Genomic DNA, 17,375 nt, shown 5'->3' on the forward strand with positions numbered 1-17,375 from the left:
ATAGAAATTTTGGTTGTATCTAGTCTATATGTGTTATAAACAGTGTTATAGTGTAACTATAGGATGAATTCACAGAAGTTGGATTCTTGGGTCAAGATTTATGCATTTAAATTTTTTATTTTGCTGAATTGCTGTCAATAAAAGTTGTACTGATTTTACTCTTGTCAACAAGTATGTGAGAGCAACGTGATTTCAGTGTGCTTACTTGCAGGTTGTATTCTTTTGCTTTCCAAAACCACTTCTTAATTCTTAAGATTTTAAGTTTTTGTGCCACGTACTAGTATCCTTTCTAGGGGATTGATATTCCTCAGTAGTATAGCTGAAATCATGTATTAAGGAGAGTTGGAACAATGTATTAACCATATATCGCTGCTGTTTTTAGCTCTGTGGTTCCCAGACTGTGCAGAAGGCATACTGGGCAGCTGCAGCAAATTCATGTGATGCCCCAGGATATTTAAAAGTTTTGAGGTTAACACGGGAGTATTAGACATGTTGTCAGACATCACGTGAACCAGTAGCTTCAGTTTAATAAACACTCATTATTCGGCCGCACTGTATTCTTGTCAATGATGTCATATCTTTGGGAAGCTGAGTGTTTGGTGATTGCTAAGCTGAAAAGCAAGTATTGTACAAAAATGAATGTGGAACAGGTATTCAGTTTGATTCCAAGGTTTGAAAATGGTACAGTGCCCAGTAAGAACTTACATCACATTTGTAAGAATTGATGTTATTTAAAAATGAAATTAAAAAAATTTTTTCTCTCAGTCTATATATTTTTCTCTCAGAGTATCATTCAGTTATTAGGACATACATATTTATTAAGTTGTTTGGATATAACTATTTAATAAGTGGAATTATTAGATACATCTTTTGTCACAGTGACCTGTGGCCTGAAAAAGTTAATGGAACACTAAGGATGTTGTGAACTGAGAAAGTTTGAGAATTTCTGTTTTAGCTTCTTAAGTATCATTTCCTGTTAAACTGTGATACTTCCTTTGTATAGAGTCTCTAAACTTTCAGAGTGAGTTTTCCTCAACTACTGTTTCTAGCGGGTGTGTCTGTTGGAGATCCTGTACTCCGCACTGGTAAACCCCTCTCAGTAGAGCTTGGGCCTGGCATCATGGGAGCTATTTTTGATGGTATTCAGAGACCTTTGTCAGATATCAGCAGTCAGACCCAAAGTATCTACATTCCCCGAGGAGTAAATGTGTCTGCTCTTAGCAGAGATGTCAAGTGGGATTTTACACCTTGCAAAAACCTGCGGGTATGTCTTTGAAACCAAGATTTCTAACATTGGTGAGAGAATGTGAAATGGATGTTTAATGAACTATTTTGTACTCTTTAATAAAAATAGACCACAGAAGTATAGTTTAATTTTTTCTTTAAATCTGCTAGAAGAATTATAGAATATGTTTTATTGATAAATGAAGCAAATGATTTAAGTAATAGCAGCAAGGATGAATCTGCCTGATATTTATTTGAATGTTAAACAGCTTGATGTTTATTTGAACATTAAACAGCCAATACATTTGTTCTCTAGGTTGGTAGTCACATCACTGGTGGAGATATTTATGGAATTGTCAATGAGAACTCACTCATCAAACACAAAATCATGTTACCCCCGCGAAACAGAGGAACTGTAACTTACATTGCTCCACCTGGAAATTATGATACCTCAGTAAGTAGTATATACACTTTATCTCATAGTGTGGCCCTCCCTGATAGTCCCAAGAGTACCCATTTTAGTGTCCTAAATAGCCATAGAAATGATACTTAATGTGCGAGTTTTAATTAACTCCCATAATTTTTTTTATCATGATGATTTAATACCCTTATGTATTGCAAAATGATTACCACATAGGGTTAGTTAACATTTCCATCAAAGCACTTTACCTACTTAACCTTTGTGTGTGTGCAGTGAGAACAATTAAGATCTACTCTTTAGCAACTTCCAAGTATATAGTACTATACTGTTATGTACAGTCATCATGTTGTACATTGGATCCCCTTATGCATTTTTTTTCAAGTTTTTATTTAAATTCCCATTAATTAACATACAGTATAGTGTTAGTTTCAGGTGTAGAGTGTAGTGATGCATTACTAACACCCAGTGCTCATCACAATAAGTGTCCTCCTTAATATCCATCATCCATTTATAACACCTCCTCCTGCCCACCTCCCCTCCAGTAAATCTCAGTTTGTTGTCTATAGTTAAGTGTCTGTTTTCTGGTTTGCCTCTCTTTTTTTCCCCCCTGTGTTCATCTGTTTTTTGTTTTTTTTTTCTTAAATTCCACATATAAGTGAAATCATATGGTATTTGTCTTTGAGTGATTTGTTTTCACTTTTAGCATAATACTCTGTAGCTCCATCCACATCATTGCAAATGGCAAGAGTTCGTTTTTTATGGCTGAGTAGTATTCCACTGGGTGGGTGGGTGTGTGTTTTAGCTTCTTGCTAGGACACACACACCACATCTTCTTTATCCATTCATCAGTTGATGGACATTTGGGCTCTTTTCATAATTTGGCTATTGTTAATAATGCTGCTATAAACATTGGGGTGCATGTGTCCCTTTGAATCAGTATTTTTGTATCCTTTGGGTAAATACCTAGTAATGCAATTGCTAGATCATAGGGTAGGTCTATTTTTAGACCTTTGGAACCTCCACTCTCTTTTCCACAGTGGTCGCACCAGTTTGCATTCCCACCAAGAGTGTAAGAGGGTTCCCCTTTCTCTACATTCTTGCCAACACCTGTTGTTTCCTGTATATAACTGCCATCATTATTTTTTATAAAGATTTTATTTTTGAACTTGGGCTTGGGAATACAAAAAGCAGAACATAGTGAGTTATTTTTTGTTTTTGTTTTTTTAAGGGAAAGCAATATCTAATATAACATTTTTCTTGCTTCTTAATTTATGCTCATCTTAAAGCCCTGATTCTTTAGGCATATAGTAGTCTTTGATTTTTAACTGTTAATCTATATTTGCATTATTAATTGTATAATGGATTATATGAATTCTAACTCTGGGTAGGTTGTTTAAAACTTAGCCCTTTAATGTTATTGCTAGTCAGTAAAATACAGTAGACTTATAATAGTCTTTGTGGGTATGAAGATAACTTTATTAAGAAGACTATTGTAACAAATAATCTGTTCCAGATGAAATGTGAGTGAAAACAATTTTCTAGTCATTTCTCAAGAGTAAGTCTTTGCTCTACAAAATATAGAGAACAAAAGATTTAGATTGGGATTCTGGGCAATCAGCTAGCCTTACCAGCTTAAAGACTCACACACATGGAAGGAACACTCTGAGGTAGACAGTTCAAATTCATGGAGTAACAAAATTATAGATTGCTATAAGTCTGTGGACATTGGGATTATTTGTGAGTAGTTGAAACCATCTCAGTGTTCATAAATGTTAGAGTATTACTCATTATCTTTTTGCTTTTGTAAATATTTAAAAATACTTTACTTTATTAGATATTTTAGGGTTCTTAATAAGTATTTTTTATTAAATCGGTATAAGAGCACTATAATAAAGTAAACAAAGGAAAGAGTAATACGAAAACTTTCATTTCTCCCTCAGTCCCAAGCGTATCTTCTGTATCTTTTTAAGACCTGTCCCTGTGCATATCCATATCATTTTTTTTAACTATTCTTCTATTATTTGAAATAGGTCTTTCTCAACTCCTATTTTTTTAAGCATTAAAACTAATAAATGCACCTGGTTAAAAAAAATTAGAACTGTATATAAAGATTTGCAGGGCACCTGGGTGGCTCAGTCAGTTGATCGTCCACCTCTTGGTTTTGGCTCACGTCATGATCTCACAGTTCATGGGATTGAGCCCTGCGTTGGGCTCTGTGCTGACAGCATGGAACCTGCTTGGTATACTCTCCCTCTGTCTCTCTCTGCCTCTTCCCTGTTCACACACATTCTCTCTGAAAATAAATAAACATATATATGAAAAAAGATTGGCAATAAGAAATATAAATCTCCTCCACTTCCACATACTAGCTTTCTACCCCCAAGAGGAATTTGGGGTTACTTTGATGTTAGAGGAAGAAATGTTCATAAATTTGACTGTACTTAACATCCTACTGTATTTCTATAGGATGTTGTCTTGGAACTTGAATTTGAAGGTATAAAGGAAAAGTTTAGCATGGTCCAAGTGTGGCCTGTACGTCAAGTTCGGCCTGTCACTGAGAAGCTGCCAGCTAATCATCCCTTGTTGACTGGCCAGAGGGTCCTTGATGCCCTTTTTCCGTAAGTTTGAGCTATGTCCTGTGGTTTTTCCTCAGAGGATTATATGTGGTTATTGTTTCCCTGCCTTATAGATATCTTATGTGCTAATGCTATAATAAATTTTATCTAGAGAAATAATAGTAAATTAGTTAAAAATGTTCATATATTGCCAATGTTTATTATGGAGTGAAATCATTGACACAGTTGCAAAAAGAGTATTACTTCTAACACTTTTTGAAAAAATAAAATTTCCAGAAAATCTGTACCCAAACAATATAGCTATCTTTATTTAGTTGTCCTGGAATTAGTAGACTGGTGTCACTATAAATATGGTTTCTAAAATCAACTGGGCTCTCTGTGCTGCCCAGGAATCTTTCTTAATTTATAGTCTGCTCTTTGCCATTTTCTTCATCAGCTGCTTAAAAACCTCAAACCTCTTGTCTTTAAATCTCAGACTTTACCATACTCTGCTTTACTTTCAACAAAAAGACTTCATCATTTATTTCACAGAAAAGACAGAAGCTGTGATACAGTAACTCCTTCAACTTCTGAATCACGAACCCACATACGTCCCACTTAAACCCTTCAAACCTACCCTCTGAGTTGTTCTCACTATTTCTCACAAGATCTTTGATCCTGTGACTTATTAGTCAGCACCTCCTGTTTCCATATCCTTCAGGAACCAGCTTAAGCTTAATAGTCTGTCACTCTTATGGATACTGGCCAATAGACTATATTTTCTTGTTCCTTTGTTTTCTGTCACACTCACCTGGCAAAATCCCAACTGAATCTGTCCAGCCACCTCCTGCTCCCAAGTCTACACACAGGCTGCTGAGAAATTCAGTTAATCAGTGCAAGGTGGTATCTCACTGCTGGGTCCCAAATCCTACTGCATTTCTCTCTTTCCCATTCTCCTGCTCTCCTCAGCAGCTGTTTCAGACCTCTGCACCTGCCTCAGGTCCTGGGCTCTACTCTTCCTTCTTCATTAGCAACAAATGATCATACTAGAGCCTTCACATGTGAAACTCCTTCCATTAATGTACACTTCCATTTGTCCCCTCTCATCTTTCCTCTTTCTGGAGCTTATCGTACCTCATGTCTCCTCAGGGACCTCCCTCTGTAGGTTATCTTCCTTTTATTTCCCATTTCATGAAAAAATATCTACCTTCTATCCTTTTCTCCTTTCTGTCTTCCACTACTTGTCTCCTCATCTTCACAGCCAGACTCCTTGAAAAAATAAATTAGCCATCTCCACTTTTCCCACTGTAATTCACAGTGCCTGCCCAGCTGGCTTGCCCACAGTTGTAACTACTGTCACTAACATTCTCACTCACTACCATACTGATAATTCAATAAATAAGTTTTGGTATTTCCTTAATCTCTATGACTTTGAATGTTGAATGTTGCTGCCTATTCCTTCCTCCTTGAAATACCCTGTTGTTGTTCTTCCTGTTAGCTTCTATACACAAGTCCTTATTCTCCACTGCAAGTTCCTTCTCCTTTAATTTTGATATTTCTTAGAATTTTTCCCTTTCTGGGGCCCCTTACCCTATGTGGATAACTTTGTCCACTCTAATGACTTAAATCTTCCCCTACATATGATGACTTCCAAATCTGTATCTTCCCCCAGATCTTGTGTGAGTTCCAGACTCACATTTCACTTCTGATCATGCCTCTCCTTTTGAACATCTAATGGGTACTTCTAAGTCAATATGTTCATAGCTAAAATCATCATCTTAATCACCACTCCCTTCCTTGAAACTTGTTCATCTTTTTTTGTTGCCTGTTTCAATGGCTATCATTATCCATCCAGTGAATGCTGAATCTAAAATCTATGATTTCTCTCAAGGATCATTCTTAACTGCTCACATCTAATTATTGAAGAAGTGCTTTTATTCTCTTACCCAGGTATTTTTTATCTACATCTTTCATCCCTACTCCATGATTTTAATTAAGGATCTTACCCTCGTTCCTGCCATAATCACATTTAATTAGACTTCTCCTTAGTCTTGCCTTCTTTCTAAAGGATTGTCCATATTACATAATGACACATCTAAAACACATAACTGGTCCTATACTGTTTTGCTTGAAACCCCAAATGCTTTTTATTGCTCTTAAATCCTCCGGCGCCTGGGTGGCTCAGTCGGTTGAGTGTCCAACTTCAGCTCAGGTCATGATTTCACAGTTCGTGGGTTTCAACCCCATGTTGGGCTCTGTGATGACGGCTCAGGCCTGGAGCCTGCTTCAGATTCTGTGTCCCCCTCTCTCTCTGTCCCTCCCCCACTCATGCTCTTTCTCTCAAAAATAGATAAATATTAAAAAAATATATACTCCTTAACTCCTTATAAAACCATCTGGTCTGTGATCTGGCTATTGCTTACTTTCCAGTATCATGTCAGCCACTTGACTGCCCAGCTTCCTTATGCATCATCTTCCAGGCATCCTGAAGGACTTTTAGTTCCTCAAGCAGTGCTCCCTCTTGCCCCTGGACCTTTGGATATGCTATTTCCTCTCCTTAGAATGTTATTTCCCTTTGTCTGGCTAATTTCTGTTTCCTTTCAGGTCCTTCCCTTCAGAAGGATTTCCTGACCCTACTCCAAACCAGTGTCAGACTTTGCACCCCTTCCTGTGTTTTCCCCTAGCACCTCGGATGTTCTCTTGATAGCATGTTTCACATTGAATTGCTGAACTTCCAAACTGGGGCACACCCAGCCCTGCCTCCCCATCCAAGTTAAAAGTGATTTGAGAGAGGTATACAAAGCCGTAGGATGAATGGACATGCCCTCGTGGTTTATCAGAGTCACTGAAAGGTTTGAAGGAGAGGGACATCTGGGTGGCTCAGTCAGTTGAGCATCCAACTTCATCTCAGATCATGATCTCACAGTTTGTGAGTTCAAGCCCCACATCGGGCTCACTGCTGTCAGCCTGTCAGCACAGAGCCCACTTCAGATTCTCTGTCCCCTTCTATCTGCCCCTCTTCCACCTGTGCTGTCCCCCGAAAATAAATAAGTATTAAAAGAAAAAAAAAGGTTTGAAGAAGAAAAAAAAATGTTTAATATGTATTAGTTTAATTTTGAAGAAGTCTGTCATTATTATTAAGGTCATAATGTTTCTGTGAATTTTATAATAAAACAGTATTGCAAAGAAATTTCCCTTAGCATTAAATTTCATTTCTCCTGCCCACACCCTCCTGCTCTACATGCACACTTGGCATGTGAACACACACACAGACACATACCACACCATTCACTTTGCCCTGCCCTTAAGGATATTTCACTCTCTCTTGCCACTTCTTAGGAAAAGTTTGAATGTAGCTGCTAAATGGCACTATAACCACCAGCTGACTTTGGTTTACACCGCTGGAATGTGAGCTCTGCGTACAGAAACATGGCTATCTTATTTGCTGGTGTCTCTCCAGCCATTTCAAACAGTTTTTAGTGCCTAGGAAGTACTTTATAAATAGTTAATTCAGTGTATAAAAGGGGATTGACATAACACCTTAACAAAATTCTTTGTTCATTAACCTTTATAGCAAGATATGATTTTCTTAAGTCTTATTTTTTGCCTCAAGACAACTTAGAAAAGTTGTTTAAATTTTTCTTTTAGCTGTAATTCCTATATTGTGCTTACATGAACTAATTTATATAAACATTCCAAGTATCGTTAGTACTGTTTTATTTTCATATTCCTTTTCCCCAGGTACTTTATGGCATGTACCCTCCCAATCTAGCTATTAAAGGTGGTAGAGATGGTTAATGACAATAAAAAACATACACTGTTACAGGTACCAGCTGCGGAAGCAATTACTGTATCTGTATATCTATCTTTGTAGATATATAGATACAGATGAAAATGTTTCAAAGTGCTTTGTTTCTTCAACTTGTTTTTCTGTGTCACTTACCTACTTTATTTGTTAGTAGTAATTAGCAAGTGTGGTAATCCACACTTTGTTTTCTCCGCTCAGATGTGTACAGGGAGGAACTACTGCAATCCCGGGGGCTTTCGGCTGTGGAAAGACAGTGATATCGCAGTCTCTATCCAAGTATTCCAATAGTGATGTGATCATCTATGTAGGATGTGGTGAACGAGGAAATGAGATGTCTGAAGTCCTCCGGGACTTCCCAGAGGTCTGTACATACAAAGCTTCAAATATTATTTTAGAGAAAATACCACTAACCAACTTCCTTCGGCAATTAAAAAAGCTTTGTCTTGGACCTAGAGCAATGCTCTGATTTGTCAAGGATCTCTTAAAGAATTTTCTGATTATATTTGTGATTCAATTTGTATATTCCAGGAAAGGAATTTGAATTTTTCAAATACTTTAAAGTTTCTATTTGTGGTCTGATGGTTTTCAGTTATTGGGAGGAAGATAAAATAGACAAAATATTTGTAGATGGGAACTTTATATTGGCTTTATATAATCTACTAGGTTGCTAAAGTAATATTCCTTTTTCCATAAAATAATGGATTTCATTTATGCAGTGGAAATAATGCCTGTCTTCTTTCCAGCACAGTGGGGCAGGGGGGAGAGGTTGGAGTGATGAGAAATACTACTTTGGGAAAACTGATTATAAGAGGGATTAAATATGGGTAAGTTGTAAAAGCGGGGACTAAAATGTTCTGTTTGGAGATGGGAGGGTCATAATCGATTGTTTGCTTCTAGCTCACGATGGAAGTCGATGGTAAGGTGGAATCAATTATGAAGAGGACAGCTTTGGTAGCCAATACCTCCAATATGCCTGTTGCTGCTAGAGAAGCTTCTATTTATACTGGTGAGTATATGAATTGAAATAAAAACAGTGTACATCTGTTCTTAAGTTTAAAGCTAGCACCAAACCTTTTCTTTTTCCAAAGAACTTTCCTTTCATTCTAAAATACTTTGTGTATGCAACCATATTCCTAGCTTTTAAAAAATGCTGCACAGGGGCGCCTGGGTGGCTCAGTCGGTTAGGCGTCCGACTTCAGCTCAGGGCACGATCTCGTGGTCCGTGAGTTCGAGCCCCGCATCGGGCTCTAGGCTGATGGCTCAGAGCCTGGAGCCTGCTTCCGATTCTGTGTCTCCCTCTCTCTCTGCCCCTCCCCCGTTCATGCTCTGTCTCTCTCTGTCTCAAAAATAGATAAACGTTAAAAAAAAAAAATTAAAAATGCACAAAAATGAATAAATCAATAAATAAAAATAAAAAATGCTTTATGTACTATAAATGCTTTATGTACATATGAGGATATGTCGGTATATTTCTAGAATTGTCTCAATCTTGTTAATAACCAGAAAACGATGTTATCTTCTACCATTTTTTTTTTTTCATTACATGTTTTACCATTGTTCTAAACTCCAAATAAATCTGTATGTCTGTAACTTTAATAATGATCTTTGGATTAGTATATTTTGATGGCTGGATATAAAAGATAAGAAAATCAGTGCACTTATGTGTTACCTCCCATATTTGCTCCCACTTCTATCCCCGCTTTTTGGTACTTTTATTTCTACATTTTCAGATTTATGATATTCACATTCTATGTGTAACCATGCATACAATATTCGTATTAGCCTTAAACCTAGAGTAAAATGGAGTCAGTCCCCACAGGCACTCTTTTGGCTAGAATTTCTCCATTTATTTTGTGGTTGGCTAAAATCTGACTTTTGAAAGTTTCCTCAAGAAAGTCTCAGGGAAACTACATTCTATGAATTCTTATTTCTTCATAAGTTTGTTTTTTTCTACTGCCTTTAAATTTTCTTTTTTGTTTTTTTTTTTTAATGTTTATTTTTGAGAGAGAGAGAGAGAGAGAAAGAGTGTGAGCAGGGGAGGGGCAGAGAGAGAGGGAGACACAGAATCTGAAGCAGGCTCCAGACTTCGAGCTGTCAGCACAGAGCCCAGCATGGGACTCGAACTCACAAGCCATGAGATCATGACCTGAGCCTAAGTCAGATGTTTAACTGACTGAGCCACGCAGGCACACCTGTTTTTGTTTTTGTTTTTGTTTTTTTCAACGTTTATTTATTTGTGGGACAGAGAGAGACAGAGCACGAACGGGGGAGGGGCAGAGAGAGAGGGAGACACAGAATCGGAAACAGGCTCCAGGCTCTGAGCCATCAGCCCAGAGCCCGACGCGGGGCTCGAACTCACGGACCGCGAGATCATGACCTGGCTGAAATCCGACGCTTAACCGACTGCGCCACCCAGGTGCCCCTGTTTTTGTTTTTTTAAGGAATCTCTACCCCCAGCATGGGGCTCAAACTCATGACTCTGAGATCAAGAGTTGCATGCCCTTCCGACTAAGCCAGCCAGGCACCCCAATACTGCCTTTAAATTTTAATAGTAGTTTGGTTGAGTATAAAATACTTTGGATCAATGTTTGTTTCCTTGAGAACTTTTATTGTAGCACTAAATACAAGGGAGGGATCTGAAGCCAACCTGCTTTTTTTTCCTTTTATGGCAGATTTTTTTTTTTTTTTTCCCCAAAGGAATTTCTCCTTCAATTTAAAGTTTTATAACTTTTGGGCACCTGGGTGGCTCAGTCAATTAAGCGTCTGCCTCCTGCTTAGGTCATGATCCCACAGTTCTTGAGTTCAAGCCCCGCATCAGGCTCTGTACTGACAGCTCAGAGCCTGGAGCCTGCTTTGGATTCTGTGTCTCCCTCTCTCTCTGCCTCTCCCCCAATCATGTACTGTCTCTTTCTGTCTCTTAAAAATAAGTAAACATTAAAAATTTAAAAAAATAATAAAGTTTTACAACTTTATTAAGATATATGCCAATATTGATAGTTTTGATAAATTTTTCCTGAGGCGTACTTTTTCAGCTTATGAACGTGTCTTTCATTTTGGAAAATTTTCAAGAATTGTTTCCCAAACTTTTCTCTTCTGCTATGGTTATCTTCTTCAAACTAGACATATTGGATCTCCTTTATCTGTTTACCTTATGTATCTTATCCTTTCTAATCCTTTTTATTTAGCCTTTTGTTCATTTGCTCACAGGATATTCAGTGGTTATTCTTTGCTTTGCTGCTAATGAAACGTTCATTTCTGTAATGGCTTTATTTTTTTCTTCCAGCTCTTTGTTGAGCTCTGCTGGCTCATGAAACCTCTTTTCTGACCTTACTGTATATTCCTTGAGATTTTATTGTGTGCTAGGATGCGTTATTAACAATTTCTTTCATTAATTTCTCATGGTCACAGTTTTCACCTGTTCCTTGGCAGGTTCTTTGGCCATCATTATATTTGCTCTTCTGTCCTTTTTCTTCTTGTATTTTGTGTAGTTCCCATACTGATATGTATTGTTACTATTACTCATCTCTGCAGGAGATGGGAAGGGAGACAGGATTGCTTCATGGCAATCTGTGGAGTTTGTTATGGCATGGAGTTGTGTAAGTTACTTTGATCTTCTCCTGCCAACAGAAATCTACTGCCACAAGGTCACTTACAGTGCATTCTTTCTCTTCTACCCTGCCTCACCCACTTTTTCCTCACTGTAAAAGAGTGCCTACCTGCATTTTGTTTGTCCCCATCACCCTGCTTCTCCTTGATGCCATACTGGATCCAAGGAACTCCTGCCAGTACCCAGTATCCCTTGTGCAGTATTCCAAACAAAGGATTCTTGGCTTTGCCCCAGTTTTACAAAAGCATAATCTGAGATGTTCACCTTCAGGTGAATTCTTGGGGTCTTCCCACATCCTTGTTTGGGTTTTACCTCATTTAGGTGGCTTTCCTCATTATTTTGTTCTGTAGCTAAACATGTCCCCTAGTTTTTGGTAATAGAGTTTGTGTTTTTTATACTTCTTGTTCTCCTTGTTTGGTGATTACTTTTATGAGAAGGGAAAAGGGATATATTCACCTATTATTTTAAGACAAGAAGTCTACCTACTTCTTCTAAATGGCTGCACAGTATCCCTTCTGTATGGCTGTATCATAATCTATTTTACCAGCAGCCTTCTGGTAGACACATAAATTATTGACAGGTTTTGTTTTTTTGTTTTTTGTTTTTGTTTTGGGTTTTGTTTTGTTTTTTTTGTTTTTTTTTTTTTTTTTTTGCTGTCACAAACCTTGATTCACTAAAACATCCTTGTGTATGTTTTTTACAGTTTCTTTTCATGTTTTGTGCATGTGTTTCTTTGTACATTTTTGTAAGGTAAGTTTATAAAAGTAAAATTGCTAAGCATACAACTGTTAATGTGGATCTTAGATATTGATAGCTCTTCAAAAAGGATATGAGTGAACAAGAGTTCTGTTTCCCCACATCTTCACCAGTGCTATGTTTTGTAATGCTTCCTAATGATAATTATCAAACACACAGTGAACGCTGATGTACTCAGCACCTAGATTTAACAATTTACTATCCCTGCTTTATAGATACGTATTCAGTCTGCGCTCTGTCTCTCTCTCTCTCTCAAAAATAAAAAGACATTAAACAAAAAAAAAAAGGCAGGGAGGCGCCTGGGTGGCTCAGTTGGTTGAACATCCTACTTCAGCTCTGATCACGATCTCTTGGTTCACATGTTTGAGCCCTGCACCAGGCTCTGTGCTGACAGCTCAGAGCCTGGAGCCGGTTTCAGATTCTGTGTCTCCACCTCTCTCTGCCCCTCCCCTGCTCACACTCTGTCTCTCTCTCTCTCAAAAATAAATTTTAAAAAACATTAAAAAATTTTTAAAATAAAGATACTGATTCAGTCTGTATTTCTTTCAGCTAACATCTTTCCTATCTGTATTAACTAATTGAAAGCTGCATTCTGTCCCATTTTCCTTTTGGATAGGAGTTATTTTTCATACTGATTTATAAAAGCTCTTTGAAATTAGTCTTTTATCTGTCATGAGTTGGCCAGTGTTTTCCCAGTTTGTTCATTTTTTTATTTTGTCTGGGTTTGTTTTTTTTTTTAAACTAGTAGGCACTTTGAAGTTTACTCATATGTATGTTTCTTCCACCAAGTCTCCCTAATACATTATCACAGAATATTATCACAGAGGCTTAAAGTGCACCTATGTATGCTCATATAAGTGAGGATCTGATCCTATCATCAGATTGAAATATGTGATAACTATTTTTTTTAAGCCTTTTTAAATGTTTATTTATTTATTTTTGAAAAAAGTGCAAGCCGGGGAGAGGCAGAAAGAGAGGGAGAGAAAGGATCCCAAGCATGCTCCACACAGTGCTCAGGGCTCTATCTCATAACGCCTGAGATCATAATCTGAGCCAAAATCAAGAGTTGGTCACTTAAGCAACTGAGTCACCCAGGCACCCCTTTTTTTAAAACTTAATAATGAGAAGCAATATTTTTTTTAAAGACTTTGTTCATGGAATCATTTTTTTAGAAGCCTCAGATATCGATTTCTTATTCTGAAAGTACAATATGATAAATAGTAAAGCGCTGAATTTTCGAGCACTATTTTGTTTTACTTATATAAGATTTTTTCTTTACTGGTAAAATAAAGGAATCAGGGCATTAGATTTTGAGACTATTATGATTTAGTAAAGGCATTTATACATATCATTTCATCTGATATACACAAGTAGGTAGAACAAGAGTTATTCCATTTTAACAGATTAGGAAATAACACTGGGAAATGAAGTTAGTTGTGGAGATTAATCAGAGAACAGGAGCTAGAACCCAGGACTTCTTTCTGTCTATTAGCTTCTTCTAAATGGTTTACTCTAAGTGATTTAACAGAACAGAACCTGGTATACACAGGAGAATGATCTGGATAATTAAGGTATTACTTGTGTTAACATTTGTTGCATTTGAAAAATAAGCTAATTAGTTGATGGTTTTTGGTATATGTGTATGTGATACGTAGACAAAAGCTACAATGGGAATTAATTTCAGACTTAATTGTCTCACAAAAAATAGAGAAAAAGTCTTTTCCTGGTTTTTAAAATGTACAATATTGGGATACCTGGATGGCTCAGGCAGTTAAGTTTCTGACTTTGGCTGAAATCACCATCTCACGGTTTGTGGGCTCAAGCCCTGCATTGGGCTTAGAGCCTGGACACAGATTCTGTATCTCCCTCTCTCTGTCCCTCTCCCACTCATGCTCTGTCTCTCTCAAAAATAAATAAACATAAAAAAATTAAATGTACAATATTAGAATAGGCTATGGCAACAAATAAACCCAAATTTGTCATTGCTCAGGATTACAGATGTTTTTTTAAGTGGTTAGGGGGACTCTTCTTCGTTCTGTCATTCTGGGCTGGGACCCAGGCTGAAAAGTACTCTTCCGTTTTCAACTCCTGACTTTCAGGGCTGCTGGGAGTCCTGTCCATCTCAGTAAGCCAGAAAGAATAAAGAGCATGGAAGGATGTGTGGCATGCCTGATGATGGAACTCATTACTTCAACTTTCATTCTGTTAGCTAGAGGTCAGTTACCTGGTCATATCTAAATACAAAGGAAGCTAGGAAATATAATTTGGCTGTATGCACAAAAGAAGGGGGATTTTGGTGAACAGCTAACAGTCTGCCTCATGTATTTATTGCTTTAAAGTTTTCTTAATGATGACAAAGTCAGGATTCTACATTATAGAATTATAACTTGTAATATTCCCCCCAATTTAGGAATTACGCTGTCAGAATATTTCCGTGACATGGGTTATCACGTCAGTATGATGGCTGACTCTACCTCTAGATGGGCGGAGGCCCTTAGAGAAATCTCTGGTCGCTTAGCTGAAATGCCTGCAGGTGAGTCTTTGTATTGCTTATTATATTAAAAGGCTGGTAGGATTTTTAGGACTGGCTTAGAACCTCCCTTAAATTTCTTTTCACGGGGCTCCTGGGTGGCTCAGTTGGTTGAGCATCCACCTTCACCCAAGTCGTCATCTCATGGTTCATGAGTTGGAGCCCTGCATCGAGCTCTATGCTGACAGTGTGGGGCTTGGAGCCTGCTTCAGATTCTGTGTCTCACTCTTCACCCCTCCCCCGTTCGCTCTCTTTCTGTCTCTCTCTCTCTGTCTCTCTCTTTCAAAAATAAACATTAAAAATTTTTCTTTTTTTTTTAAAGAAAAAATTTTCTTTTCGCTTTTCAGATAGTGGATATCCTGCGTACCTTGGTGCCCGTCTGGCCTCTTTCTATGAGCGAGCAGGCAGGGTGAAATGTCTTGGAAATCCTGAAAGAGAAGGAAGTGTCAGCATTGTAGGAGCGTAAGCACCTAAACTATTTACTCTTCAAAAGAAGAATAAAAAGTCATATATTTTAAAGAGAAAATATTCAGCTTCCTCTGAGGGTAGTGGTTCTTGACCACTGCAGGGTCACCCGAGGAGCTCTTTACAATGTACACGTTTAGGTTATCTCTGCACTGATTTTTTTATGTTCAAGTCACAATATCTTACGAGTAACTTAGAAAATTATAGACGTGTTTAAGTAAGATTGTATGGAAAAACAAAGTGAAGATCCATGATCACTACCTAAAGCTATACTTTGTTCTTAGAGTTTTTTCTTCCTTCCTGCTTCATCTATTCGATTAGAGTCATGAAATTGATTATGTCTCTCATATTTTACACTTGAAGGCATTCAATAGTTACCATTCTTATTTGCAATTTAGTATTGATTTTTATTAATATTTGTATGTAGATTTTCTTTTCAAAGGTTAGTTCTAAAGTTATTTACATTAAAATTAACTTCTAAAAAACTTTTACTTTCATATACCGGCTGTGTTTTCTTAAGCTTTTCTAATGACTTTTTTTCTTTTAAATTTAGGGTTTCTCCACCTGGTGGTGATTTTTCTGATCCAGTTACATCCGCTACTCTTGGTATTGTTCAGGTATACCTTTTCCTAGCATAGTCAACTTCTGAGCTTTCCCACCCTTACCCTAATGTTACCTAATCATCATGAAGTATTAAATTTACTCATTAAAAGTAGGCAGTAGGAAGGTTTGTTTTAGGAACATTCTTGTCACTGAGAGTTTTTATTCTGTCCATTCTTTCTTAGCTCTTTGCTGAAGATTTATGAAATTTAATTTCTGTAAGTGGAAAATATATCTGGAATAGCAAAGTTTTATTAGTATTAGAATAATACTACCCTTTAAATGAGAGTAACCCTGGTTGTAGAAACAAATAGGCCTAAAAATGCATAATGACAAAAACCCAGTAGAAGTTTCTTTTTCCTCATAGTATGGTCTAAAGCAGATGATCCTATCAGAGGGCAGCTCTTTTCCATATACTAATAATTCACAGACCAGAGGTCCTTCCAGCTTGAGCTCCACCATTATCACCTAGACTGTTAACCATCTGCATCTTGCTGCCACAAGTGGAAACTGTGGAGAAGGCACACCCACTCTGTGAACTTTGGGCTCCAGTGCAATCCCCCACTCATTCTGTTAGCCACACCCAGATGAAAGCAAAGCTGGAAAGTGTAGTTTCTGCCTACGCAGCTGCCTCCCAGTGACAAGGCATGAATGGTAGTGGATAGCTAGCCAACTTGGCCATTAAGAGAAGCCTAAGTGAAAGATGTATACAAATCAGGACTATAGTAAAGAAAATAAATGTTGATATATTCATAAGTATTATTCATGTGAGAAAAAGAATATTTGCTTACGTTTCTGTCAATATCTGATAAAAAGAAATGTCAGGCTAAATGTATAGCTCTCAAGGTGTTTAACCTTTGCTAACATTTTGAGTTTAAATTGCAGGGAAAGGAGGAGTAAAGTCAAGAAGGTATAAAATATAGGGGTTCCTGGGAGGCTTAGTTAAGCGTCCAACTTTGGCTCAGGTCATGATCTCACACCTTTTTTGTGTGTTTGAGCATTGCATCAGGCTCTGTGCTGACAGCTCAGAGCCTGGAGCTGCTTCAGGTTCTGTGTCTTCTTCTCTGTCTCTGCCCCACCCTGGCTCTAACTCTGTGTCTCTCAAAAGTACATAAACATTAAAAAACAAAACAAAATGGGGTGCCTGGGTGGCTCAGTTGGTTAAGCAGCCTACTTCGGCTCAGGTCACAATCTCACGGTTGGTGAATTTGAGCCCCATATCAGGCTCTGTGCTGAGAGCTCAGCGCCTGGAGCTGCTTCAGATTCTGTCTCCCTGTCTCTCTCTGCCCCTCCCCCACTCGGGCAGTCTCTTTCTCTCTCAAAAATAAATAAACATCAAAAAATTTTTTTAAAAAAGTAGTAGAAAACTTTAAAAAATGACTAAAATATATATGAACATTTGGCCTTTG

The 17,375-nt window shown here is 37.6% G+C and overlaps 1 protein-coding gene across 3 annotated transcripts in view; it reads left to right on the forward strand.

The window, feature by feature from the left end:
- ATP6V1A (ATPase H+ transporting V1 subunit A) overlaps positions 1 to 17,375 on the forward strand; it is a 57,923-nt gene that overhangs the window by 27,626 nt on the left and 12,922 nt on the right. For all 3 annotated transcript variants that reach the window (XM_040484538.1, XM_040484537.1, XM_040484536.1), the window contains 8 exons: positions 1,050 to 1,264; positions 1,541 to 1,678; positions 4,112 to 4,263; positions 8,207 to 8,369; positions 8,906 to 9,014; positions 14,782 to 14,904; positions 15,249 to 15,363; positions 15,920 to 15,983. In XM_040484538.1, the coding sequence (XP_040340472.1) occupies positions 1,050 to 1,264; positions 1,541 to 1,678; positions 4,112 to 4,263; positions 8,207 to 8,369; positions 8,906 to 9,014; positions 14,782 to 14,904; positions 15,249 to 15,363; positions 15,920 to 15,983 (1,079 nt within the window). The remainder of the gene's footprint in view (positions 1 to 1,049; positions 1,265 to 1,540; positions 1,679 to 4,111; positions 4,264 to 8,206; positions 8,370 to 8,905; positions 9,015 to 14,781; positions 14,905 to 15,248; positions 15,364 to 15,919; positions 15,984 to 17,375) is intronic.

The sequence above is a fragment of the Herpailurus yagouaroundi genome, unplaced genomic scaffold (assembly GCF_014898765.1).
Source record: "Herpailurus yagouaroundi ecotype Mexico unplaced genomic scaffold, PumYag 162, whole genome shotgun sequence".
Classification (NCBI taxonomy): domain Eukaryota; kingdom Metazoa; phylum Chordata; class Mammalia; order Carnivora; family Felidae; genus Herpailurus; species Herpailurus yagouaroundi.